This window comes from Vigna angularis, chromosome 3, assembly GCF_016808095.1.
Source record: "Vigna angularis cultivar LongXiaoDou No.4 chromosome 3, ASM1680809v1, whole genome shotgun sequence".
NCBI classification, from domain to species: Eukaryota; Viridiplantae; Streptophyta; class Magnoliopsida; order Fabales; family Fabaceae; genus Vigna; species Vigna angularis.
Genome location: NC_068972.1, coordinates 34418671 through 34445638, shown reverse-complemented (window position 1 = coordinate 34445638; position 26968 = coordinate 34418671). Strand labels below are relative to the sequence as shown.

At 35.3% G+C, this 26968-nt stretch overlaps 1 protein-coding gene across 6 annotated transcripts; it reads left to right on the top strand.

Annotated features, from left to right (window-relative positions):
* LOC108326002 (sucrose-phosphatase 1) lies at positions 1 to 26415 on the top strand. 6 transcript variants are annotated; one of them, XM_052874616.1, is made up of 10 exons: positions 31 to 113; positions 209 to 283; positions 863 to 988; positions 1072 to 1371; positions 1550 to 1651; positions 1893 to 2087; positions 2193 to 2480; positions 2877 to 3063; positions 25905 to 25951; positions 26060 to 26415. In XM_052874616.1, the coding sequence occupies exons 3-10, from the start codon at positions 929 to 931 to the stop codon at positions 26150 to 26152; spliced, it is 1272 nt and encodes a 423-aa protein (XP_052730576.1). In that variant the 5' UTR covers positions 31 to 113; positions 209 to 283; positions 863 to 928; the 3' UTR covers positions 26153 to 26415. The 6 variants fall into 6 exon arrangements, with proteins under 6 accessions (XP_017414692.1, XP_052730576.1, XP_017414691.1 ...); XM_017559203.2 differs by lacking the exon at positions 863 to 988 and having other exon boundaries at positions 1 to 113; XM_017559202.2 differs by lacking the exon at positions 31 to 113 and having other exon boundaries at positions 147 to 283.
* Positions 26416 to 26968: the final 553 nt, after the last annotated feature.

Genomic DNA, 26968 nt, shown 5'->3' with positions numbered 1-26968 from the left:
CCCTAATTTCTATGTCACTTCAACAATTTTGAATGAGAAATTCTTAGTTTTAAATCGTTAAAATTTAGATTGAGCAGTTTGGAACATGTTAATGATACTTTTAAAAGAACAAGGTAATTGAATTTTATTTAAAGTTATTGTCATATTACGATTTTAAGTTTGATAATACATGAGAATACTGCAAACAAGTTTAATTTGGGCTGTGCAGAATTGTGGAACTTTATTGCAGATTCAGTGTATGGATAAACCCATTTGTGCAGATCTTTTGAATCGTTTAAAGCAGGTAGCTTCTCGCCCCTCTTCTTGTATATTTATATTATTTCTCTTTTTCTTAGGACGATTTTTTGTTTTTTGTTTATTGATAATTTATTGGAGATCTCCGTGCTTTGGAAGGGTTGAGTTTCTTCATTTTGAATTTCGGATTAGTATGTGATCAAATTGATAACAAGCTTGAGAATGAGCTCCTAGGGTTATTCTATTTTAGGGTTGAAACTTGAGTTTGTAACTCCCTTGAGTTTTTCAATCCCAATGTATGGAACTGCTGTAAAATTTATATTTTCACCTTGACACACTAGTAAAATTAGTTTTTTTTTTTTTTTTTATAATTTTTTTATAAATAGTATTGATGTTATTGAACTACACTTAGAGTAGTTATAGACACCTGTTCTCTACCTTGATTTTTTGGCAAAATTAGGGGGTGTGAAGCCTATGTTTTGTACAGTGATCGTGCGAATGTTTCTATATTGTTTTTGTGAATCTTGGTTCTTGCATTAAAACAGGGTATGATTCTTATTTAAAACGGTTTAGAATTCTGAAGTCTGAACTACGATTTGTTGAACCTAAGTTAGTGGAGAAATTGCAGGTGCATTATTCTGAAGATACTTAAAAGTTTGGGAATTTCAAGTTATAGAAAAGAGAATATAAACTTATGGACCGACTCAATGGTGCTGCCAATCTAATGATAGTGTCAGATCTTGATTTTACAATGGTAGACATTATAATTTTGACAATGGTCTGTTTATGGAATAATGCTTGGGTGAAATCTGGTGAAGATTGTGTATCTCACTGCAGGTAGACCATGATGATCCAGAGAATCTTGCTCTTCTCAGGTTCAATGCTTTGTGGGAAGCTTATTATCGTCATGATTCTCTGCTAGTTTTCTCCACTGGGAGATCTCCTACTATTTATGGAGATTTAAGAAAACAGAAACCTTTGTTGACTCCTGATATCACTATAATGTCTGTGGGTACTGAGATTACATATGGTGAATCCATGGTACCTGATGATGGTTGGAAACAGTATCTGGATCATAAGTGGGACAGAGACGTGGTTTTGGAGGAAACAACCAAGTTTCCTGAATTAACTATGCAAGTATGTAACTACCTTGTAATCTGTTAATTATCAAAAATAAGATACTTATCAGAATTTTTATATGTTGAATCATGCTCAGCAGAATGACCTTAAATGAATTTTGGTATTAGCTATTATAAGGAAGCATTGATATTCATTTATCAATTTGTTTTCTTTGAAATTTCTGGAGTAACTGCAGTCAGAAACAGAACAACGGCCTCACAAGATCAGCTTTTATTTGGAAAAAGGGAAGGCCCCAAATGTTGTCAAAGCTCTCTCAAAATGTCTGGAGAAACGTGGGGTGAGATTATAGTTCATAATAAACTTAATGACAGAAATTTGTCTACTTCATTTGAAAGCTTTGCCTGCAACTTTTTTTGGGATAGGTGGGTAAGACCCTCTGTCATCCTTTCTCATCTGTAAAAACAGACAACCGATAAGTATACATAGATACCTAGTTGATTGGATTTGTCTTGATCTGATATTTTATTGACATGCTACAATTTCATTATATATTTATATTAATGTTTTATCTTTTCCAGTTAGATGTGAAAATAATTTATAGCAATGGTATTGCTTTGGATGTATTACCCCAAGCTGCTGGAAAAGGAAGGGCACTTGCTTTCGTACTTGAAAAACTAAATGCTGGTGGACTTGGACCACGCAACACTCTTGTTTGTGGTGATTCTGGAAATGATGCTGAACTGTTTACTGTGCCTGCAGTTAATGGGGTCTTGGTTCGTTGTGTTATTAGAATTAACAACTTCAACTTACATTTGTTTGTATTATCTGCAAATGTGATTGTACTGTGAAAAATGATCTTTCATTTCCTGAATTTGAAGGTCAGCAATGCACAGGAAGAATTGCTTCATTGGTATACAGAAAATGCAAGGAGCAATCCCCAAATAGTTCATGCAACTGAAAGATGTGCAGCTGGCATTATGCAAGCCATCGGTGACTTCTCTCTTGGTCCGAATGTGTCTCCAAGAGATATTGGAGATTGCATGTCCAGCGGGAAAGTTCTTGGTCCTAGCCATGAAGTAGTGATGTTCTACATATTTTATGAGAGATGGAGGTGTGGTGAAGTTGAGAATCCTAAGCAGTATATGCACAATTTGAAATCAGTCTTTGTAAGTTTGATCCAATTGTAAGATTTTACTCAGCTGCAAATCCATGGCTAAGCTTAATCAGAGCTGAATCTTTTGAGTACATGAACAATGAATGATATTTGGAATTGGAATACCTAGAACTGTTAGAGTATTGAAAGAAACCAGACAGAAGTTTAAATTGCATGAGAAAAGACATGGTGGATTTGAAAAGACATTGTTTTATCATAAATAGTGAAAGGAGAATCACAACACATGAAGTTCCTGTTGATATGGGATCTATGAAGTTTAGACTTTCATATCCCCAATTATTTTCTATCCATTTATATGAAACCTGAGGGGCTTTTTATGTAGATTTTGTTAATCTGAAGAGGAGCTGATGCTATTCTTTTCTCAATTTTCTTTTTTGTTTATTTTTAGCATTCTACAGGAAATTGTGTCCATCCTTCAGGAGTTGACCAATCTATGCACCATGTTATAGATACCTTTGAAAAGGCTTTTGGTGACAAGAAGGACCAATACTATCAAGTGTGGGTTGACAGTTTATCTTTTGCAGAGGTTAGTTTGGGTTCGTGGCTGGTCAAATTTGACAAGTGGGAGATATCTGGTGAGATTTTTCTTAACTTTAAGTCATTAGTCTTAAGTTCTATTCTTCAATTGGCATCTTTATATTTAATTCATTAGTCTTGAGTTCTTTTCTTCAATTTGCATCTTTATTTGCTTCATGGCTTTGTGTTTGATATGAGCATTTGGGCTAGCAAGAGCAGGTCTAAGGTTGTAAGATTTGTTAAGGTTTGAATTTTTTTTCCTTTTTGAGACATTAAATATTGAAGAGATCGTGATATAATATTGTTCGATAGAATTCTCTTATTTTGGTGTAGGTTTGTTTGGTTAGCTTGTCTCTTGCATTATATTATTAAACTTGTCTCTTATTTTAATTAAAACTGTTGGCATTGTTAAAATCCAACATAAGTTGTTAGGATATAGGATGATAGAATAGATGGGTTTAGAAGTTAAGGGTATGGGGGTGTCGGTTGTAAAGGGGGGAGCGGGTCAGAGCTGCTATAAATAGAGCTCTTGTAACTCTGTAGGGGTATCGAATATACTGTGTAAAGTCAGGCATTTTAGCTTGTAGAGAGGGGTTATGCCCTCAGCCAGGGAGGTTATGCTCCCAACTCATTCTTGTAAAGAGGTCTCTTTTACTGTGAATAATACAGGAAACCCATTCTTTCTTTCTGTCTCCATCTTTTGATTGAGTTATTGTTAGGTTCCAAACCCAGGAACCTAACAAATTGGTCCGACTTGCCGTTTCAAAGTGGGGGGTGAAGGATCAAGAAGTAATCAAGAAACTGCCGGATCCGAATTGGATGTGAAGCAAAGATGGAGGGGAGCACGAAGAGACGATTGAAGGCTCTAGAGATTAAGATGGAAGGGATACAGGCGGAATCCGCCACAGTGCGTCGGGACTTGCAAAAAATAATGAGGATGACGGGAGCGCGGGCTTACAACAACGAAGAACAATCAGGTGGAAGTCAGATTTCCGTAAATGATAACTAGCGACAGTGCGATGAGGATATTGGAGTGAGCGTGGATGGCGATCATCCGGAGGGGCAGAATAAATGGTGGAAGAGGGGTGAATTACCCACTTTCGAAGGGCTGGACCCGTTAAACTGGATCAATAGGGCGGAGAAGTTTTTCGAGTTTCAAGGAGTAGCGGAGGAGGAGAAAGTGCGACTCGCGTACATAAGCATGGAGGGCAGCACGGGTTACTGGTTCAGAGCCTGGAAGGAGAAAGCCAAGAATCGTTCTTGGGATGGTTTGAAGGAAGCCTTAGTGATAAGGTTTGGAACCTACGTTGAGCGTTTGGCGACATACAAACAGAAGGGGACGGTGAACGAGTCTGTACAAGACCTCAAAATTTTGGCGGGGAGCGGGTCAGAAGACGAGTCATTTGGGGGACGAATGCGAGGAGCGGTTACCGAGCGGTACGAGGCCAAGTACTATAGACCAGACCGATTGGGATTAGCCGAGCGGTCCGAGACCTATTGCTATAACCCATGCCGATTGAAAGTTACCGAGCGATCAGAGGCCGATCACCATAATCCAGCACGACCGTTCGGTCCAGGCCATCAGTGGCCAGAAAAGAGTCAAGGGACGATTATTTTGGGGGAGGATGAAGAGGTGGAGACTGAGGAAGCTGAGACCGAAGTAGATCGGAAGCAGATGGAGATGTTTGCTTTCTCAGCTGGAGGCCTCACTCAGCCAAAAATGATGAAGCCGAACGGTTTGATAGGGGGCCGAACGAGTATGGTTTTGACCATTAAAGGACGAAACCGAACGGTGTTGCCTATTATAGGACGGAACCGAACGGTGTTGCCCATTATAGGACGAAACTGAACGGTGTTGACCAATATAGAATGGAACCAAACGATATTGACTAGGGTGTTCAATCAAGGAGGGAAGAAGGTATTCAGCAAGGGGGATCCAACACTAGCTAGAAGGTGGGGGGAGCCAGAAGCTTTGTTAAAAATAAAGGAAGTAGAACCGTGGAACTTGGTGTGGGATTTGGGGGTGATAGGAAGGAAAGAGGAAGCATGGAAGATAGTGGAGGAGGAACTGCCACCACCTAAGCCTCCCGACCTGAATTGGTGGGCAGTAGCTAGTGGATTCTCTTCAGATGATAACAAGATGATGAAGAGGAGCCAAGAGACCAAATTTTACGGTTCCAACCTTGAGGACAAGGTTGTTCTGCAGCGGGGTGTAATGTTAGGATATAGGATGATAGAATAGATGGGTTTAGAAGTTAAGGGTATGGGGGTGTCGGTTGTAAAGGGGGGAGCGGGTCAGAGCTGCTATAAATAGAGCTCTTGTAACTCTGTAGGGGTATCGAATATACTTTGTGTAAAGTCAGGTGTTATGCTCCCAACTCATTCTTGTAAAAAGGTCTCTTTTACTTTGAATAATACAGGAAACCATTCTTTCTTTTTGTCTCCATCTTTTGATTGAGTTCTTGTTAGGTTCCAAACCCACGAACCTGACATAAGTTGTGTAGTCCCTTCTCCTTAACCTAGCTTCTAGGCTTAAGTCCTATTTATTGTAAATAGTGGATTATTAAGATAAAATTATCCTCAATCTCTCCATGGTGACCAGGAAAAATATCTTTAAAATTTCCTTATTTATTTCAACGTATTTTTATTTTTTAGTTTAAAGAGTTTTTGTTATAGGGAATGAGAATCTAACTGTTGTGATTGTTGTTATAAATAAAATAATTTTTTATTTCCTTGCATAATCTCAGCTGCCAAACTTAGGAGCCCTCTCTTCTTGGAACTTAGGAGCTCTCTTTCATCTGTTACGGGTTTTCTATTTTATGTCTTTGTTTTGTGTTTTTCCGTATATCTTTGAAAGCACATGTTTAGTCCATGGTCTCAGTCTAGGTAAAAGTAAATTGTATGTTAAAACCCTAAAATGTATTTTTATGGGTTACTCTTGGACTCTAGAATTCAGTCTCTGCTGACGTGCATTATTTGAGACTACTACTTCCTTTCTTCCACCATTGATGTTACATTTTTTGAGACTACTCCTTTTTTCTTCCACCATTGGAGATGTCCCTCTCAAGGTTTCATTCATGTCCCAACACTTGTATTAGCTCCTGTTCCACCTCCATTTATCACATACCATTGGTGAATATGAGCACGACCAAAAGTGTCACCCACTTATCCAACATCATCTCTTGCTCAAACCACTCTTCCACCAATGTTGCCTATAGTTGAACCTCCCATTGGAATTTGCAAAGGTATTCTGTCCACTCTTTATTCTAACCTTTGTGCCTTTGCTCTAAATTGTGATTGTTTATCCCCTTCCTATTTTTAGTTTATTTCTTCTTTGAACTTTGTGTCCATCCTTAATTCTATAAGTGAAGCAATGGCTAATCACAATTGTTAACAAGCCATGCTTGCAAAGATGGCTGCTTTGGATGCTAGCAACACCTGAGAGCTTGTTCTCTTGCCTCCTAACAAAACCATCATCAGGAGTCGTTGTGTTTATACTGTGAAGATCACACTTGATGGTACATTTGATTGTTACAAAGCTCATTTGGTGGCTAAGAGTTATACTCATATTTTTGGCCTAGATTATGGTGACACTTTTTTCTCATGGCCGAACTCCCCTTTGTTTCCTTTTCTCTTTCCATGGCTGTCATCTGTCCCTGACCTCTTCACCAATTGGACAACAAAAATGCCTTTTTGCATGGTGAGTTGCAAGAAGAAGCGTACATCAGTCACTCTGTTTTATATAGTCTTCAATGACTCATGTCTTGTCTGGAGGCTTTATCGCTCACTCTATCAAGCCATCTCCCTGTTCTTGGTTCAACCATTTCAACTTGGTTTTGCTTGAGTTTGTTGGATTAATCGCTTACCACTAGGTCAAAGTTTAGCTGATACGTGAGAGCTTACAACCCAATAATTAATACCACTTGCAACAATCTCTCTACCTCAATAATGTCTTGTTAGGAATCGAACTCATGACATTGGCTCTAATACCAATGATGATCCAACACTTACCCCTACATCAAAAGTTATATTTGATAGTGAAAACATAACTCTTTTTACTTAAGAGTGTTGTGGTCCAAGCACTATGATTAGATTGTGACTTGGTCCATTTGACCTCTGTAATAGGACAATTGATGTCATGTGCAATAGAGTTTGGCATGACTCATTGTGAAGTTGATTACTTGGTTTTTCACTTCATTCTTCATCTATGTGCATTCTTGTTGCTGTATATGTTGATGTCATTATCACACCGGAAATGACTTTGATGGCATTCTTTGACTGAAGTTTATCCTTCATAGTCAGTTTCAGACCGAAGATTTGGGTCCACTTAGGTACTTTCATGGCATCGAATTGCACAATCTTTGTCTAACATTGTCATTTCATAGTGAAAGCATTCTTTAGTCATTTTTAGCAAGATGGATTGTCTCCGCAACCATAGTCCTATGGATCTTTATTTGAAGCTTCTGCTAGGTCAAGGGGAGTCATTGAAAGACCCTGGAAGATGTCATTTTCTAGTAGACAGACTTAATTACCTCATTACTAGACTAGAAATCACATACAGCCAATTCCTAAAAGTCCCATGGGGTACTCATTGGAATATTGTGATACACACCCATGGGCAGGATCACTATCAAATAGAGGGTCCAGTTTTGGATATTGTCTTTTTATTGGTGTCAATTTGATTTCTTGGAGGAGAAAGAAATAAAGAACTACAGTTTTCTCACCATTCAAACATACTGTAAACGCTCCAGTTTTCTCACAAATAAAGAACTACGGCACGCTGGTGTTAGAAGGCTTCTCGCTATGGGAAGGTATGAAGGTTACTATATGCACTCTTACCCTTGAATATGCTAAGAGAATGTTTCCAGTTTCGAACTCACCCGTGATTTTCTCACAAAAAGACTATAAAATCCATCTTGACCCTTCTTCCTATTTATATACTGCTACTACTGATCTCATAGTATAATTCCACCTTAATGAGTCAAACCAATTGCAGGCTCATTCCAACATGACCCCTAGTATTTCTTGAACTAACGAGTACTGACAAATCTACTGATAAGAAGCAACAACGATTATTACTGACAATAATGTGTCAGTTTTGCACTCAGAATTACACCAGCAGCCACATTACTTTAAAATAACAATCTTTTGTCACGCATTTGGTTCCACATCAGTTTCCGATTATAGATATTTATAGCTAAACTCTGTTTTGTTTTCTGAATGATACAATTTTTATCAAACACTAAGCTTATCAAATAACACTTTGACATCTACCTCAAATTCATAGAAAATGAAGTTGTCAATCCCTTAATTTTTGTACAACTGCATCCAACTAAACTTTTTTGTGAAGGCTCTTAATTATTTCTCTTTGTATGCAAAAATAAAGAAGGGAAATTGTTGTATCACACCATCACATAGCTTTGTAATCAATGTTTAATTCAGGACAGTCATTGTTTTACTTTTGTAGCTAGGAATCCTTTCACCTTTCGTAATACGTCAGCAGTACTGAATTCACTATTTTAAAATGTGTTCAAGTGTATTAGGACTTGATTATATTGATGAAAAATAGTAGTGGTGTGCAAAAAATCCAAATAACCAAAATCAATCCATAACCACATCAAACCAAACCTCTTTTACTCCATTTTAGTGGATTGGATTCATATCAGAATACACTTTTTTGAATTTTAAATTTATTCGAACTAATTCAATATATATTTGGATTTTAAAAATTCCAAAATCAATCCATCTTAAGACATTATTTGGTCAATTTAGTGTTTGGTTTTTTTCCATTAGAGAATCATTGACTCAGCCTTGATTAGGACATCATCGGCTCGGTCTCCCTCGAAGCATCATTGGCCTAGCTTCTTATAGCAAGGTATATTGCTGAATGTATTGTGTGTCTAATGCAGACCACACAACATCTATTTATAGTAATTTACAGAATAAAAAACAATAAATTCCACCTAGTAATCAAGAATCAATCATCTTAATTGCCTAGAATATGCAACTGTTAATTTCCCACATATTTGTAACCGCTAATTAACACTCCCTCTCAAAGTAGAACATATATGTCATATGCACCTAGCGTGTTACAAATGTACTTAACCCAAGGACCTCGGAGGAACTTGGTGAACGTGATAGGATATATAATGTATTTGACAATTTGTAGACAATTGTTAGATAGTTTGGAAAAAATAAAACATAGAAGTTAGTATGAAGTGGTTAGGGGTAGTTAGGAGGAGTTTAAACAGAAGTTAGGGGAAGTTTTAATTAGTAGTTAGGCAGTTTTTGTCTTTTAAGGAGGGAGGTGTTCTAGTTCTGTGGGTGGAGTGTATTTTGTTTCAGAACAGGGCTTGTCTTGTGTAGAAGGGAATTTCTTCCCTTGGAAGCTGTTGGATGTTTCCTTGTGTTATGTTTTTCAGAATTAGAGTGTTAAATACATTGTGCAGTAAGATTTGAGTGCTTATTTCTTTACTGAATCTGAAAATCTGGTTTCTTGTTCCCAAGAAATCTAACAATTTGGTCCAACCTGCCGGATCGGTCAAACACCATGGAAAGTAGAGTGAGTGCATTAGAGAGAGCTTTTGAGGAGAATAGAGAGGAAACTAGGGCCAACTTTCAAAGGTTCGAAGATATGATGAAGGATATCTTGCAAAGACTCAAGAACATGGAAAGAGAGTCAGATGGAAGTAGAGGTTTTGTGTATGGAGATAGAGTGGGAAGAAGAGAAAAGGATATCAATGAAGAGGAAGGTGGAGACCAAGACTGTGATGGGAATGTTGTGACTCTTGCTTCTTAGAATGAAGTTGCAGAAGTTGCTAGTTTAATTGGGGATAGTGTGGTAGGTCTTGGTGAATATGTCAAAACAGTGAAGGTGGGTGAAGACAAAGGAAAGAAGGCCGAATGTGGTGGGAAGATTGTAACCGTTACTTCTGGGAGTAAAGTAAAAGATGAGGCTGTTTTGAGTGTAGTTGGTTCAAAGGTAGTTGGTGTTGGGACAAAAAATGTTTTTGAAGTCCAGAACATCACAAGAGCAGTAGAAGTACACCTAACCATTAATAACATGGGAAAAAATGCAGTCAAGGGGTTCAATACCTGGCAACAGAAATCTCATAACCTTTCTTGGGAAGATATTGCAACACCTAAACTAAGGATAGTTGAAGGGAACAAGGGAAACATGTTATTGGAGACTTTGGCAGCAATAACACAGACTGGGAGTGTGGAAATTTTACGTGAGAGGATGGCAGCAGTAACAAGGACAGGGAGGGGGGAAAAAGTCATCCAAGAATTCAAGATATTGGTGTCTCTAGTAAACCCAACATCAGAAAACTAGTTGGGGGAGTATTTCTTGACAAAGTGGCAGGCCCTATGCAAGAAGGACAAGAAAGTTGGACAATCTCCCTTTTGTCTTGGGTTACTTATCTGTTATGGAAATCGATTGCTAGCAAACTCCAGTAATAAACTTGTTGATTTTGGAAGCCGAGTCATTGTTTATTAAGCATCTGTTTGGAAAAGATTATGTTGTCAAAGTTAGATTTTTGCAGATTCAAGGATTAATCCAACGGCCAAAAGGAAGCCTTGAGGCAGTCGCATGGGAAGTGGTCGCAACGATTAAGGACCAGTTTCTAGACTACAACCTTGAGGACAAGGTTTTTGTGTGGCAGCGAGTAATGATAGGATATGTAATGTATTTGAAAGTTTGTAGACCATTGTTAGATAGTTTGGAAAAAATAAAACATAGAAGTTAGCATGAAGTGGTTAGGGGTAGTTAGGAGGAGTTTAAATAGTAGTTAGGGGAAGTTTTAATTAGTAGTTAGGCAGTTTTTGTCTTTTAAGGAGGGGGGTGTTCTAGTTCTGTGGGTGGAGTGTATTTTGTTTCAGAATAGGGCTTGTCTTGTGTAGAAGGGAATTTCTTCCCTTGGAAGCTGTTGGATGTTTTCTTGTGTTATGTTTTTTAGAATTAGAGTGTTAAATACATTGTGCAGTAAGATTTGAGTGCTTAGTTCTTTACTGAATCTGAAAATCTGGTTTCTTGTTCCCAAAAAAACCTAACAGAACGTGTCAGTTAGTTTATAGTTAGAGTTGACAAAATTAGTAGTGTTTCCTCCATAGAGCACATTTTCTCTTACAAAGTGACAATCGATTTCAATGTGTTTGGTTCTTTCATAGAAGACCGAGTTTGATGCAATGTGAAGTGCAACTTGATTGTCACAAATAAGCTTTGTTTCATTGACATCTCCTATTTTTAGCTGTAGTAGTAGTTGCCTAAGCCATGTAAGCTCACAAGTGACTGCTGCCATAGCATGATATTCTACTTCTACACTAGATTTTACAAATATATTTTGCTTCTTACTTCTCCATGAGATAAAGTTTGCTCCGTTAAGAACACAATACCCAAAAGTGGATCTTCTATCTGATGGTGATCTTGCCCAATCCGCATCAGAGTAACATGTGGTCTTAGTATTGCCTTTGTCTTCATACAATAACCCTCACCTTGGAGCATTTTTTATGTATCTAAGAATACATGTCACAACATCTCAATGGCACAAGGGGTATTTAGAAATTGGCTTACCACATTAACTTGAAAGTGATGTCAAATCTGTGATGGTGAGATAGTTGAGTTTGCCTACTAGACGGCGATATCTTTCCGGGTCTTTCAATGGCTCCCTTTGACCTAGAAGAAGCTTGATATTGGGATCCATAGGAGTATCACAAGGACGACAGTCAAGCATACTAGATTCAATAAGAATGTCCAGGGCATACTTACGTTGATTAATGACATATATGCCTAAGAAGATTGAACAACTCCAATGCCTAAGAAATATTTGAGAGGACGCAAATCATTAGTATGAAATTGCTGTGAAAGGAGTTTCGAGTTATCAAATGCTAGTCTCATCATCATCGGTGATGACAATGTCATCAACATAAACAACAAGATAAATGCACTTACCGGAATGTAAATGTCATTGGAATGTAGGGCTTCCATCTCCTCTACCATTGCTTGGCACCAACAGGGATCAACCATGGAGAAAAAATCCAAAGAAGAAACAAAGGAGAAATAGGATGAAGACAAACAATCATAAGTAATGGTAAAAGCATAAAGAGGGTTAGGATTATGAGAGGAACGAATACCTTTTTGCATCGCAATAGGAAGTTTAAGTGCAGGAGACATGAACGGAGGGGCGGTTGGACCAGGAGATGGTGCTTCAGGATTAGTGGAGTGAGTCATAATTGGAGTTGTAAACTGTCTTGGTATTGAAGCAATGGAGAAGCAATTACTTGAGCTGGAACAAGCGATAGTTCTGAAGATTCTACTATACAATTGGCATGCAATATGGTGGAAGTGTAGAAGGGAGTAGCCTCGAAAAAGGTGACATCAGCAGAAACTATATCATGCTAAGTTTGAGGACAAAAACAACAATAGCCCTTCTGAAGGCGTGAGTAACCAAGAGAAATACACTTGAAAGATTTGGAAGAAAGTTTATTTTTACCTGGAGTAAGGTCATGGTCAAAGCATGTGCAACCAAAGACATGAAGAGGAATGGAGTAAAGATCTTTTGTTGGATATAAGAGAGAGTGAGGAACCTGATTATTAAGGACGGAGGAAGGCATGTGGTTGATCAAATAACATGCTGACAGAATGGCATCTCCACAGAAGCGAAGAGGAACTTTGTGGTTAAAAAGGGTATTGGCAGTTTCAACCAAGTGCCGATTCTTTCTTTCAGGGACACCATTCTGTTGTGGTGTTTAAGAGCAAGATGTTTGATGAAGAATACCTTGTGAACTCAAAAAAGATTGAAATTGGGAAGACACATATCCACGAGCATTGTTAGTGTGTAAAATTTTAATAAAGGTGCCAAATTGATTTTGAACTTAAGTTAAGAAACCTCGAAATATAGAAAAAACATCAGAATAATTTTTCATTAAGAATAACCAAGTACATAAGGAAAAATCGTCAATGAAAGCAACAAAGTAATAAAAACCCAAAGTTGAACACTTTTATTAACTCGAGTACCATATGTATGACAAGTGTGTTTCCTTAACTGACAAGACTTGCATTGAAAATACTAACTGTGTGAAAAACTTGGGAACATTAGACCATTTTGGTAGGACTAGGACGACCTAAGTGTTGATGCTCAAGAGCTTGATAAATAGTGGAGATACAAGCAACCAATTGTGATAGATAGTATAATCCTCAAGACTCATGTCCTGTTCCAATTGTCCCTTTGGTACACCAATCTTGAACAAGAACAAAATTATTAGAAAAACGAATAGAGTAATTTTGGGTGCGAGTGAGCTTGTTTATGGAGATTAAATTAAAAGGACACACGGGAATATAAAGTACAAAATCTAGGGTAAGGTTAAAAGAAGGTTGTGTTTGACCAGTGCCATGAACATTTATTTGAGAGCCAACTACCATAGTAACAGAGGGTAAAAAATCCAAATAAGTTAATTGAGAGAAAAAGGGACTCTTTACCAAAGATATGGTCAAAGGCACTGGAGTCAAGAATTCAAGGTCTTAGGGAGGAGGACAAAGAAATACAGGCTACAGGATTACCAGACTGAGCAATGACAATGACAAGTTGTGTAGGTGCATGATTGCCTTATATTGGAGAAACTCATTATAGGCATAAATGGAAATTGAAACCTCATTTGATGCTTTTGGATAAATGACCTAAGCAATATTAGCTATCGAATTTAGTGAAAAATTAGGTATAAGGTTAATTTCCCTTGTGTCTAAAATGCATATTGGTAATATATTTATAATGAAGAATCATAAAAGTAAATATGACAATCAAACATAACTATGGTAAATAAAAGATATTGTGACCAACAATATCAAACAATATCTATGTTTTCCTAATTAATAATATTTAACACTCCCTCTCACGATGGTGCATATAAGTCATATGTACCAAGCTTATTAGAAATATAATCAATTCTCAATTCTTGTAAAAGTTTAGTGAAAATATATATTAATTGATCACTTGAGTTTACGGATTCAGTCTTGATGTCTCTAGATACAATCTTCTTTCAAATGAAATGACAGTCAATCTTAATGTGTTTTGTCCTCTTATGAAAGATAGGATTATAACTAGTATGAAGAGCAGTTTGAATTTCACATATAAGTGTCATGTGAGTGACATCTCCAAATTGTAACCCTCTAAGTAATTGCTTAAACCAAACAAGATCACAAGTGGATGAGGCCATAACTCTATATTTTGCTTTTGCAATTGATCTAGCCACAACACTTTGTTTCTTGCTCTTCCAAGAGATCAAGTTACCACCAATGAAGTCACAATATTCGAAAGTAGATCTTCTATTAGATGGAGATCCTGCCCAATTGGCATTTGAATGAGAAACAACTCTTGTATGGTTATTGGAACCATATAACAAATCTTTTTCGGGAGATCCTTTAATGTACTTTAATATATGAATGACTACATTCTCATGATCTTCACATGAGGAATTGAGAAATTGTCACACCACACTAACTGCAAAGAAAATGTCAAGACAATTAACTGTAAGACAATTCAATTTCCGAACTTATCTTCTATATTCCTCATGATCTAAAATAGACCCCTCCTGATTTGGTAGGAGTTTGGTAGTAGGATCCATGAGTATGTCAACAATTTTTGAATTCGTTTACCTAGTTTCCTCCAAAATATCCAATGCATACTTCCTATGAGATATAACAATACCGTTGTTGGATTGTGATACCTTAATACCCAAGAAATATTTGAGTTTGCCAAGATCTTTGGTCTGAAAATGATGGCAAAGATGTTGTTTCATCTTGGAGATGTCATGGTGATCACTACCTGTAAGGACAATGTCATCAACATATACTATCAAATAGATACATCCATCACTTAAGTAATGGTAAAATCCTGAATAATCTGTCTCACTCCGAGTCATGCCAAAGTGTTGAATAACGTTGCTAAATATTTCAAACCAGGCCTTAAGAGACTATTTTAGGCCATATAAAGATTTTTGAAGATGACATACCAATCCAGAAGAGTCCCCTGAGGCAAACAAATCCTAGAGGTTGCTCCATATAAATTTCTTGCTACAAATCTCCATTAAGGAAAACATTTTTGACATCTAGTTAATAAAGAGACTATTGTTGAAAAGCAGCCATGATTGTAAATAAACTAAGAGAAGCTATCTTTGCCATTAGAGAAAAAATATCACCATAATCCAATCCAAAAATTTGTGTAACCTTTGGTCACAAGACTAGGTTTGAGGCAATCAATAGTACTATTAGGACCAAGTTTGATAGCAAAAACTCACCTACACCTAACAAATTTCTTAAACAGTAATGGGACGAACTCCTAAGTTTCACTATTCTAAAGAGCACTTTGTTGTCAAGCATGGCCTGATGCCAGCCAGGATGGGCTAAGGCATCACTGATAGATTTGGGAATGGACATAGAAGAAATAGATGAAAGGTATAGAAAGGCAAAGATAATCTATGGTAACTTAAAACAATATAATATGGAGACTCAGACTTAGTTGTCGGAGCCAGAGGAGACAAAGTAGTTGACACTAGAAGTGAGTCATTTGGTGGTTGTTGGGAACACTATCTTCGACTATAAACTTGAAGTGGTGGTGGAGGAGGAGAATCGACGGTGGACTAAACACACTGGAGGAGTAGAAACAATTGGAATATTAACGTTAGGAAATGGAGACATCAGAAGAAGAAAGAAGTAAATAGAAGACTCATTAAAGGTGAGATCTGCTGTAATAAAATAGCGGTTAAGAGAAAGAGAAAAACACTTGTATCTCTTTTGTGATTGAGTAAGTCCTAAAATAACACATTTGTGTGATCTAGGAGATCACTTATCAAGACCAAAACTTAAATTATAAACAAAACATGTAGACTAAAAAACTAAGAGGTAAGGGGTGAAAGGTGCACGAGGAAATAACATAGAATGATGAATTTTGTTATTTAAAACCGATGATGACATGCAATTAATAAGATAACATGCAGTAAAAATAGCATGTCCCTAAAAAATGTTGAGGAACCTCTTCATGAATTAAAAGTGTATGAGTTGTTTTAAGAAGATGCCTATTCTTGTGCTCAGTCATCCATTTTATTGAGGTGTATAAGCACATGAAGTTTGATGAGGAAGGCCATGAAAAGGCATAAAATGTTTTAAAGAATGGGTAAGGTATTCATGGTCATTATCACTTTGCAAAGTTCGAATAGAAATCCCAAACCAAGTTTTAATTTCATTATAAAAGTATTGAAATATAGAAAATAACTTATAACGATTTTTTATTAGTGCATCTTTAATAATCATCAATAAACGTAAGCGGAGGGCGTGTCGACAAGAGGCTCGTGTCGGATAAAAAAAAAATGTAAGCTAACATGGGCACATGAAATGCATGTGCCGGAAAGAGGTCAGAGTGGCTAACGAAGCACGGTGGTCGCTGGAGGAAGGCGGTTTTAGTCTTTGTGGTCATCGGAGTGAAGGGATGCTTGGTAACGGAGAAAAGCACACAATGGCAGCAGGCATTGTACACCCAAAATAAAAGAAAAAACCCTGGGGAATCGAAGATCGAAACCCTAAACTAATAAAAAATAATAAATTACACCTAGTAATAAGGAACCCATCATCCTAATTACGTATTCTAACACTTCTGGCAGGGTGGTGTTGGCTCAAAAATGGAGAAACAAATCATGAGACAAAACACTATTCCGTCTAAGAAGCCTATTTGAAATTTCGAAAATAAATTCAATCTCTTTAATATCTAATATAAAGTAGAGAGATTAACTACAAAAGGCATACTACATCTATTTTATCACCAAATACATAAAATAATTTTATAAACAATTTCATAATTTGAAACTGTTGTAGCTAAATGATATTGAGTAATATTTGTGACCATATCTATACTGTCAGAGCGGCTGCAAACCAAGACGGAGTGAATTGGTTTTTAATATAAAATTGTGCCTTTTAAAATTTCTTCTCATTTTAACTTTCTAAGTAGATAATAATGACAAAGTAAAGAGAGTAAGGTTGAGAGAAATTTACACGGATGATTTTATCCTGGTTCAGATCTTACCAATCTTACATCCAGTCGCTTATCTCAAATCAAGATAAACAGTTCACTACTTACAAAACAATTACAAATTACAATCACAAAGAAACAATTTGTAAATGTTTAGAAACCACCTCTCTTGATACCACAAGAGATGAACCTGCATCGCCTTTGAGTCTTCACAAAGGATGAAACACTTCCTCCGAATACTTCACGAAGGATGACTTTCTCTTCCGAACATTTCCTCGGACGCACCAAGGATGAACCAACTATTCCTCTGTCATCGTAGTAGCACTTCAATAGCTCCACAGACAAGAATTTCTTTAGCTGAATTCTCAATGAGAGTGTATTTATAGACTTAATCAAAGACTCTTCCGTTCTTCATTTCCAGCTATTTAACGCTTTTAATCGATTAAAATATTTGTTAATCGATTAAAATGAGTACAACGGCTAATTCAACGGCTAGAAAACTCCAACAGTCACCTTTAATTGATTAATCCACTTGTTAATCGATTAGCTAATCGATTAAAAGGTATTTTAATCGATTATTACAAAAGCAGTTTTGAGTTTTCAGCACTTATCAGGATTAATCGATTAACACTAGGTTTAATCGATTAATACAGTGCGTTTTTTGACTCTGAACATCAAATTTGAAATGTGAAAGTACATAGAATCAAAACCACTAAGAACCTAAGTTCTAAACATTAAATTACAATTATTACAAAAGCTTTCTATAACAATACAAGTCTTCAAAGGATCTTCTTGATTATTTATTTTTCTTGACTTGATTTGGACATCATCAAAACTTCATCTTCATCATTTATCTAACATTCTCCCCCTTTTTGATGATGATCAAAAGCTCCTTTGATTTAAAGCTTTTAGTAATAATCTGGATAAAAACACAACTTATGGAAGAAAAGAGCATTAGTGAATAAGCACAGATAAATTATAAGCTTTAAATAATTTATAAACATTTTCTCCCCCTTTTTTATCATAATTAAAAAGTTGTGTTAAAATATCTCCCCCTAAAATTATACTCCCCCTTAAGAAAAAGCATGTATGCATAAGATTTAAACAAACATAATACATTTTATTTAATTTCAACAAACATTTAAACACACAAAATTCAAAGCATACAATTTAAATCACAAAGCATCTTAAGACAAGAGAACCTAAAACTCATCACTATCTTGAAAAATGTTTTTCTAAACCAGAGATCCTCCCATCAATGTTCTTGAGATGAGCACAAATTTCTTCATGGCGAGCATTTTGAAAGTTCATCTCATTTTGCAATCTTGCCCTCTTAAACATTTGTCTAGATAAGCTTTCTGGACTAAACTCTTTTTGCACATGAGATGGTCCCACAACATTGGTTGGGTCAGACATTTGTATATCTTCTTCTTGTTCATCTGCTTGAGCACCAACATCATCAGAATGAATATATAAATTGCCTTGCTTGATGAATCCTATTTGTCTCAGTGAGTTATCTCCAATTTTGTGATTTGGGAGGACACGTTCAGTGCGTTCACTGGAGACATCTACGCTTTTGTATTCGCAGATGCGGGAGACCAAAAGCGGATAAAGGAGTGAAGCAGAATCCAACCTCTTTGCCTTGTACATGATGCTCTGTATGAGATGAGGCCAATTAATAGGAATACTTTGTAGTATTCCATACATGATCATAAGATCAACTTCAGAGCATTGGACATGATTGGATCCTCTTGGACACAAAAGCCACACAAGAAGATAATGTAGAAGACGCTTTTCCATCTTCAGGCCACCAACAAGAAAGAGTCTATTATTCTGGTGTTGTTGGGGATTCCTCAAAAACAAACAATATACCATGATTTTGTTAAAGTGAGCAAAATCACTGGGTATAAGCTGAGAATTTTCCAAAACTGGAATTTTAGCTACATTTGCCCATATGTCGTTGTCAAGGACAATGTTGACCCCCTTGACCCTTGTGTGGAAAATGCCGTCGTGAACTTTGAGGTTGAAGTAGAAAACCCGGACAAGATCAGGATAATAGCTCCCTCGAAGTTCCATCAGATATTGAACTCCTTGTTCAATAATAAGTTGAGAAAAGTTAAAACATAAGAGGTGAACCATTGAAGATCAATGACCTTTTACTTAAGAACTTTCCTCTCCTTCCAAAATTGCAAGAATTCTTGTTGTTCTTGGACAACTGAAATCCACCCTTGAATATTAGCTTCACGTTGAGGAGGGTTGCTTTCAGATGCCATGCTTCTTCTTCTCCTTCTTCTGGATGATTCAACCATTGGTGATAGTGAAGAAAGATTTCAGCAGAATTTTATTTGAGGATAAGTGAAAAAAGCAAGCATAAATGAGTTGGGGATGTCAAAGTAAAGTATGGAAGCAAGAATGGGGTATAAATAAGGTAAGGAAAGCTTCCCAAGCGGTCAAAAAATCAAAATATGGCCGTTTATAGCCGTTTTGGAATGTTGCCAACGGTTAGAATTTTGAAAACCAACGTTCTGGAGCGCTTTTAATTGATTAAAATTCCAATTAATCGATTAGTTAATCAATTAAAACTTGAATTAATCGATTATTCTAGAAGCGAATCTGCAACTCATCAGGGGCAACTCTTTTAATGGATTAACACATCAATTAAATACGCTAAAATAGGAAAAAACACAAATTTTCAAGAAAATAACTTCTAAGAAATTTCTAAGATTCCTAAATCTCTCCTAAGCTCATAAAATCTGTCCTTAGGCAATGCTTTGGTGAAAATATCAGCAAATTGGTGCTTTGTGTCAATATACGCTATCTCACAAACTCCTTTCTGCACATGATCTCTAAGGAAATGGTGCCTAATCTCTATATGCTTGGTTATAGAGTGCATTATGGGATTCTTTGTAAGATTAATTGCACTTGTATTATCGCACTTCAGTGATATATGATCTAAGTGAATATCATAATCTTCTAATTGTTGTTTCATCCATAAAATTTATGCACAACAATTTCCAACAGCAATATACTCGACCTCAGTGATTGATAAGGCTACATAAGCTTGTTTCTTAGAGTGCCAGGAAACTAAGGAACTACCTAGAAGATGACATGTTCCACTAGTGCTTTTTCTATCTATCTTACAACCTCCATAATCTGCAATTGAGAAACCTACAAGACTAGGTTCCGTTCCTGAAGGATGTAGTTCCCTTAAGATATTTCAATATACGCTTAACTGTAGTAAGGTGAGATTCTCTAGGGCTAGATTGATACCTAGCACACACACAAACACTCTGCATAATGTCCGGTCTACTAGCAGTCAGGTATAATAAAGAACCTATCATGCCTCTATATTTAGTTTGATTTACCTCTTTACCTGATTCATCTTTATCTAAATAGCACGAGGTTCCCATGGGAGTAGATGCTTCCTTTGCGTTGTCCATTTTATACTTCTTAAGAATTTCTCTACAATACTTAGTTTGAGAAATGAACGTACCTTCCTCCATTTGCTTAATTTGAAGACCGAGGAAGAAAGTTAATTCTCCCATCATCGACATTTCAAATTCATCCTGCATAGTCTTAGCAAAATTCTCACAGAGATTTATTAGATGATCCAAAAATAATATCATCAATGTATACTTGAATAATCAGAAAATGTTTTTCGACTCTTTTAATGAACAACGTCAAATCAACTTTTCCTCTATTAAAATCATTTTCTAAAAGAAAATTGCTAAGCCTTTCATACCAAGATCTAGGTGTTTGTTTTAAACCATATAATGTTTTCTTCAATTTATAGATGTGATTAGGAAATTTAAAATCTTCAAAACCTGGTGGTTGTTCAACATACACATCTTCTTTTATAAAACCATTTAGAAAAGCACTTTTAACATCCATCTGAAATAACTTAAATTTCATTATAGATGCGTAAGCAAGAAGTAGGCGTATTGCTTCTAACCTGGCAACTGGAGCATATGTCTCATCATAATCTATACCTTCTTCTTTACTATATCCTTGTGCTACAAGCCTAGCTTTATTCTTGGTGATGTTTCCATTTTCATCCAGTTTGTTTCTGAACACCCATTTGGTTCCAATTACTTGATGAGTGTCTTCACTAGGAATCAATTCCCAAACTTGATTTCTTTCAAATTGGTTGAGTTCTTCTTGCATTGCTATACACCATTTTTCATCTTGAAGAGCTTCCTTAATATTTTTCGGTTCTATCTGTGAAACAAAAGCAAGATTTATGCAATAATTAAATATATTTCTTCCAGTGTTTACCCCATTAGATATGTCTCCAATAATGTTGTCCAATGATAATCCTCTAGTTTGTTGCCACATTTTGTTTAGATCTTCATCTTGAGGATTGTCATCATTCTTTGCTTCATTTGTTGTCTTTTGCAAGTCTGTATCATTACCTGCATCTGATTCATCTGACTCAAGAGGTTTTGCCTCAAGGTCCACAATTTCATCAAAGACAACATGCACAGATTCTTCTATTGCAAATGTTTTCCGATTAAATACCCTATAAGCTTTACTTGTTAGAGAATATCCAAGAAAAATACCTTCATCGGCTTTGGAATCAAATTTTCCTAAATTTTGTTTTCCATTATTTAAGACAACATTTGCATCCAAAAATTCTTAAATGTGAAACATTTGGGTTTCTACTCTTAAAAAGTTTATAAGGAGTACGTTTCAAAATTGGCCTAATAAGCATTCTATTCAATACATAACATTCAGTACTCACAGCATCAACCCAAAATTGTTTAGGAACATTATATTCATTTAACATAGTTCTAGCAAGTTCCTCTAAGGATCTATTCTTTCTTTCTACAACTCCGTTTTGTTGAGGAATTCTAGGTGCAGAAAAATTATGAGAAATGCCATGTTCTTCACAAAAAGTTTCAAACAATTCATTTTGAAATTCACCTCCATGGTCACTTCTAATGGCTTTAATTTTCAAATCCTTTTCATTTTGAACTAAATTAGCAAACTTTTTAAATTCTTTGAAAGCTTCACTTTTAAGAGTAAGAAAGAAAGTCCAAGTATATCTTTAATAATCATCAACAATAACTAAAGCATAATAATTTCCTCGAAAACTTTTTATCCTAGAAGGACCAAATAAATCCATGTGCAAAAGTTCTAAGGGTTTTAAAGTAGAAACAACATTTTTCAAATGAAAAGATGATTTCATTTGTTTACCCTTTTGACATGCATCATACAATTTATCTTTTACAAATTTCAGTTTTCGTAGACCAATTACCAAGTCTTTAGAAATGAGTTTATTCAATTGTTGCATATGAATATGAGTAGCTCTTTTATGCTATAACCATGGATTTTCTTCTTTTACGACTAAACATGAAATATTCCTATTTGATGTGTTTTCTAAATCAATCAAATAAATATTGTTATGCCTAATTCCTTTTAAAGCAATATCAGAAGAATCATTTTTATAAATAGTGCAAGAATTTTGTTCAAAGGTTACCTTGAGTCCTTTGTCGCAAAGTTGACTAATGCTAATTAGATTGTGCCTTAATCCTTCTACATATAGCACATTTTTGATTATCAAGGTATCTTCACTTCCAATATCTCCTTTTCCAAGGATTTTTCCTTTGTTGTTGTCACCATAGGTGACAAAACCTTGCTCCTTTTTTCGGAAGTTTGTAAATTTCTGTCTCTGGTCATGTGTCTTGAACATCTACTGTCAAGACACCACAATAACTTCCTTGGTTTTTATAATTCCAGCGAAATAAAAAGGACAAGCTCTTTAGGTACCCAACTACTTTGTGTGAGTCCTTTGGGTTAGATTTTAGAGATTTGAAATTATTTAACAACCCAAACATATTTACCACTTGAAACACCATAATGCTTAATTTTATATTTTTTTAAAATATGACCCTTTTTCATACAATAAAAGCATGATACAACATTTGTGTTTCCAATAAGTTGTTCCTTTTTCTACCCACGTTCTATGGGTTCTATTATTATGTTTAATTTTTAAATTTAGAAACATACTTATTTTTAACAACCTTGTTTTCATTATTTTTACTACATTCTCCTAAGGTTGTGTTATCTAGTAGTTTCTTATGATTCACACAAGATGTACATTCATTACTACTAATAAATTTACCTTTTTCATGAAATAAAATTTTATTTTTCAAATTTTATTTTCTTCAAAATATTTTCAAAAACTGATTTTAAATTTTTATTTTCCTCAAAAACGTTTTCAGAATTTAATTTTAAATTTTTATTTCTTTAAGAATATTTTCAAAATTGAATTTTAGTTCTTTGAAATCCTTTTTCAATTTCTTATGAGTGTTATCTAATTTTTCAGATTCTACTATTCAAGCATCATAAGTTTCATGCAATTCATCTTCACTATATTGACTATAATTATCATAATAGATAGATGTACTTACTTGGCTTCTAGTGTCGTCATCTGCCATCAAACATATGCTTGTTTCTTCATCAGAATCGCTCAAATAAAAAATTGTTTCATTGTCATCGTCCCATGCGAAGTAGTTTTTCTTTTTCTTGAAGGTTTTCTTTTCTTTCTTTTCTTCACCCTTCTTTTGATTTGGGCAGTCAACTTTTAAGTGTCCTTTTTCTCCGTAACTGTAGCATCTGTAGTTTGAGGAAGATCCTCGGTTTTCTCTCTTTTCATATATAAATCTTCGTTTGCCTTTTGACTTCATGAACCTGTTGAGCCTTTTGATTACGAGACTCAAATTTTCTTCATCATCTGAGTCTTCATCTTCTATTTTGCTTTTGCTCCTTTCTACCTCAGATTTGCAGGCTAGAGTCTTTTTCTTAGTTTTTGCTTCTTCTTCATCTAGTCTTCCGAGGTCAAGTTCATGCTCTCTCAATTTTCCAAATAATGTCGCCATAGTCATTGTGTTGAGATTGTGACTCAGAAATTTTAGTTACTTTTGGTTGCCACAACCTGTCTAAAGATTTCAAAATTTTCATGTTAAGCTCATCATTTTCGAAAGACTTACCTAGTCCAATGAGATGGTTTACGATGTTGGTGAAGTGTTTCTGAACGTTTGATATTGTTTCTCCTTGTTTCATCCTGAACATTTCGTATTCCTGGATCAAGGTATTCTGTCTCGCTCTCTTTACATCATTTGTACCTTCGTGGGTTACTCTCAGCACTTTCCACATTTCTTGTGCAGTCTTACAAACAGAAATCTTGTAAAACTCGTCAACAGTTAAAGTAGATGAAATGATATTACGAGCTTTTATATCGTTTGGAATCTTTTCTTATCTTCAGCAGTCCACTGAACACGAGGCTTTGGTTCTTGCATATTGTTAGTAGGAACAAAAGGGCCAAATGCAATAGCTTCCCAAATATCAACATCAATAGACTCAATAAATATTTGCATTCTAACCTTCCAAAATGCATAATTTTCACCTGTGAATAAGGGTGGTTTGTTGATAGAAGCACCCTTTGCAAAAGTTTGATATGATCCTACCATTTGAATAACTATCAAATCAAGCTCTGATGCCAATTGTCAGAGCGGCTATAGCAGAATTACCGTAGAATAACAAACCAAGAGGAGGGGGGGGGGGGGTGAATTGGTTTTTAATACGAAAGTGTGCCTTTTAAAATTTCTTCTCAATTTAACTTTCTAAGCAGATAATAATGACAAAGTAAAGAGAGTAAGGTTGAGAGAAATTTGCACGGATGATTTTATCCTGGTTCGGATCTTACCAATCCTACATCCAGTCGCTTATCTCAAATCAAGATAAACAGTTCACTACTCACAAAATAATTACAAATTACAATCACAGAAATAATTTATAAAAGTTTAGAAACCACCTCTCTTGATACCACAAGAGATGAACCTGCACCTCCTTTGAGTCTTCACAAAGGATGAAACACTTCCTCCGAATACTTCACGAAGGATGACTTTCTCTTTCGAACACAACCTCAGACGCACCAAGGATGGACCAGCTATTCTTCTGTCATCGTAGTAGCACTTCAACAGTTCCACAGACAAGAGTTTCTTTAGCTGAACAAGAGCACACAATTCTCAATGATTTTTGAGTTCTAGAGCACAAGGGAAGTTGTTGTTAAAGGAAAATGAGAATGTATCTATAGACTTAATCAAAGACTCTTCCGTTCTTCATTTCCAGCCATTTAACGCTTTTAATCGATTAAAATACTTGTTAATCGATTAAAATGAGTACAACGGCTAGTTCAATGGCTAGAAAACTCTAACGGTAACATTTAATTGATTAATCCACTTGTTAATCGATTAGCTAATTGATTAAAATATTACAAAAGCAGTTTTGAGTTTTCAGCACTTATTAGGATTAATCGATTACAGTGCGTTTTTTGACTCTGAACATCAAATTTGAAATGTGAAAGTACATAGAATCAAACCACTAAGAACCTAAGTCCTAAACATTAAATTACAATTATTACAAAAGCTTTTTATAATAATACAAGTCTTCAAAGGATCTTCTTGAATCTTTATTTCTCTTGACTTGATTTGGACATCATCAAAACTTCATCTGCATCATTTTGCTAACATATACTTGAGAAATACTTCTATTTCTAATATTTATTTTCAAGGTATATCAGTTATGACCAGCTCTGCAGAGAACATGCAGTACTCATTCTGCAGAAACTTACATTGGATTTTATGATACAAATCTTTGATTGCTTGAGAGATAGTGATTTCTGATTTGTCTTGTGTGATTCTGTTAATAAATTGCCTAATTCAATGCAGCATGGTGTGTAAACTCACTTGCATTGTATTACTTTATGGTACTCTTCAAGTCTTAGAAGATTTTCAGTTCTTTTATAAAGTACTTTTACAAATCCCTTTCTGTATTGCTTACACTTCATTGGCTTACTAGACTATGTACTGTCATCTAATCAGGGAATAAGTCACAGGGTTGTTTAACAAAGGTTTTGATGAATTCAAAGGTAAGCCCTTGTACTTGGTCTTTAACTCGTAGTTTTTATTCAGAACTTCATTTTACCTTTATAATTCTGATCTTCATATATCTATTAACAGGTTTTGGATTTTTGCAGGTTGATGCACCTCATCATTATACCTGGATGCACTTACATCAGACTTGGTTGGATGGCTTAGGAGAAAAGGATGAAGTGTCTTGGTTGTTGTAGTTTCTAATCACTTCTCTTTAAAAGAGTATTATTGAAAGGACTATGGTTCAAAGTAAGTTGAAGCAGCAAGAATGCAGTATAGATGGCTAATAAGGGTATTTCATTTTATCTCTTATTGAATAATAATATATTAAAAACATTAGATAGATGTTATATTAAATTAACTAAACTAATTAGATTAATGTTTGTAACTTGGAAAAGTATTTCTGATTAAATAAGCTAGATAGATACTATACTAAATAAAAATAGCTTATATTTACAAATTTATTGTACATCTCAATGCACTATATATATAATTTCTAGACAATTTGAATATCTACCAGCATTTTCTAGATTGAGTTTTATAATTTCTTAGATGAACATTTTAGAATTGTTTTAGCCCTTTTATTACTCCTCCTTCATAGAAATTTCGGTAATCCAAACACGTTTGTAATTGTTGAGCTCAGTTTTGCTTTTGAGAATATGTTTATAGAAAATATTCTCCAATAGTCCTTGGGTTTGACTTTCTCCTTAGGGCTATTACTTCCTTCACGCCCACAATTACTATCTACACCCCTCACAACAATGGTATTTAATATTTTTTTCCTTAAGGGTTTAAAATATGTTTCCAAAAAAAATGAGTATTCGTGTGATCTTTCATTTTGACTTAATATTTAATATTTTTATTTTTCTCAATCATATAAAAAATATTAAAAAATATAAATTTTCAAAATTAAAAAGATTAATATTTTTAAACAAATAATCTTTTATCAAAAAACAATTATTCTTGATTTTTTATTTTGAATGAAAATGCGTAAATAATTCTTGTTGATCAAA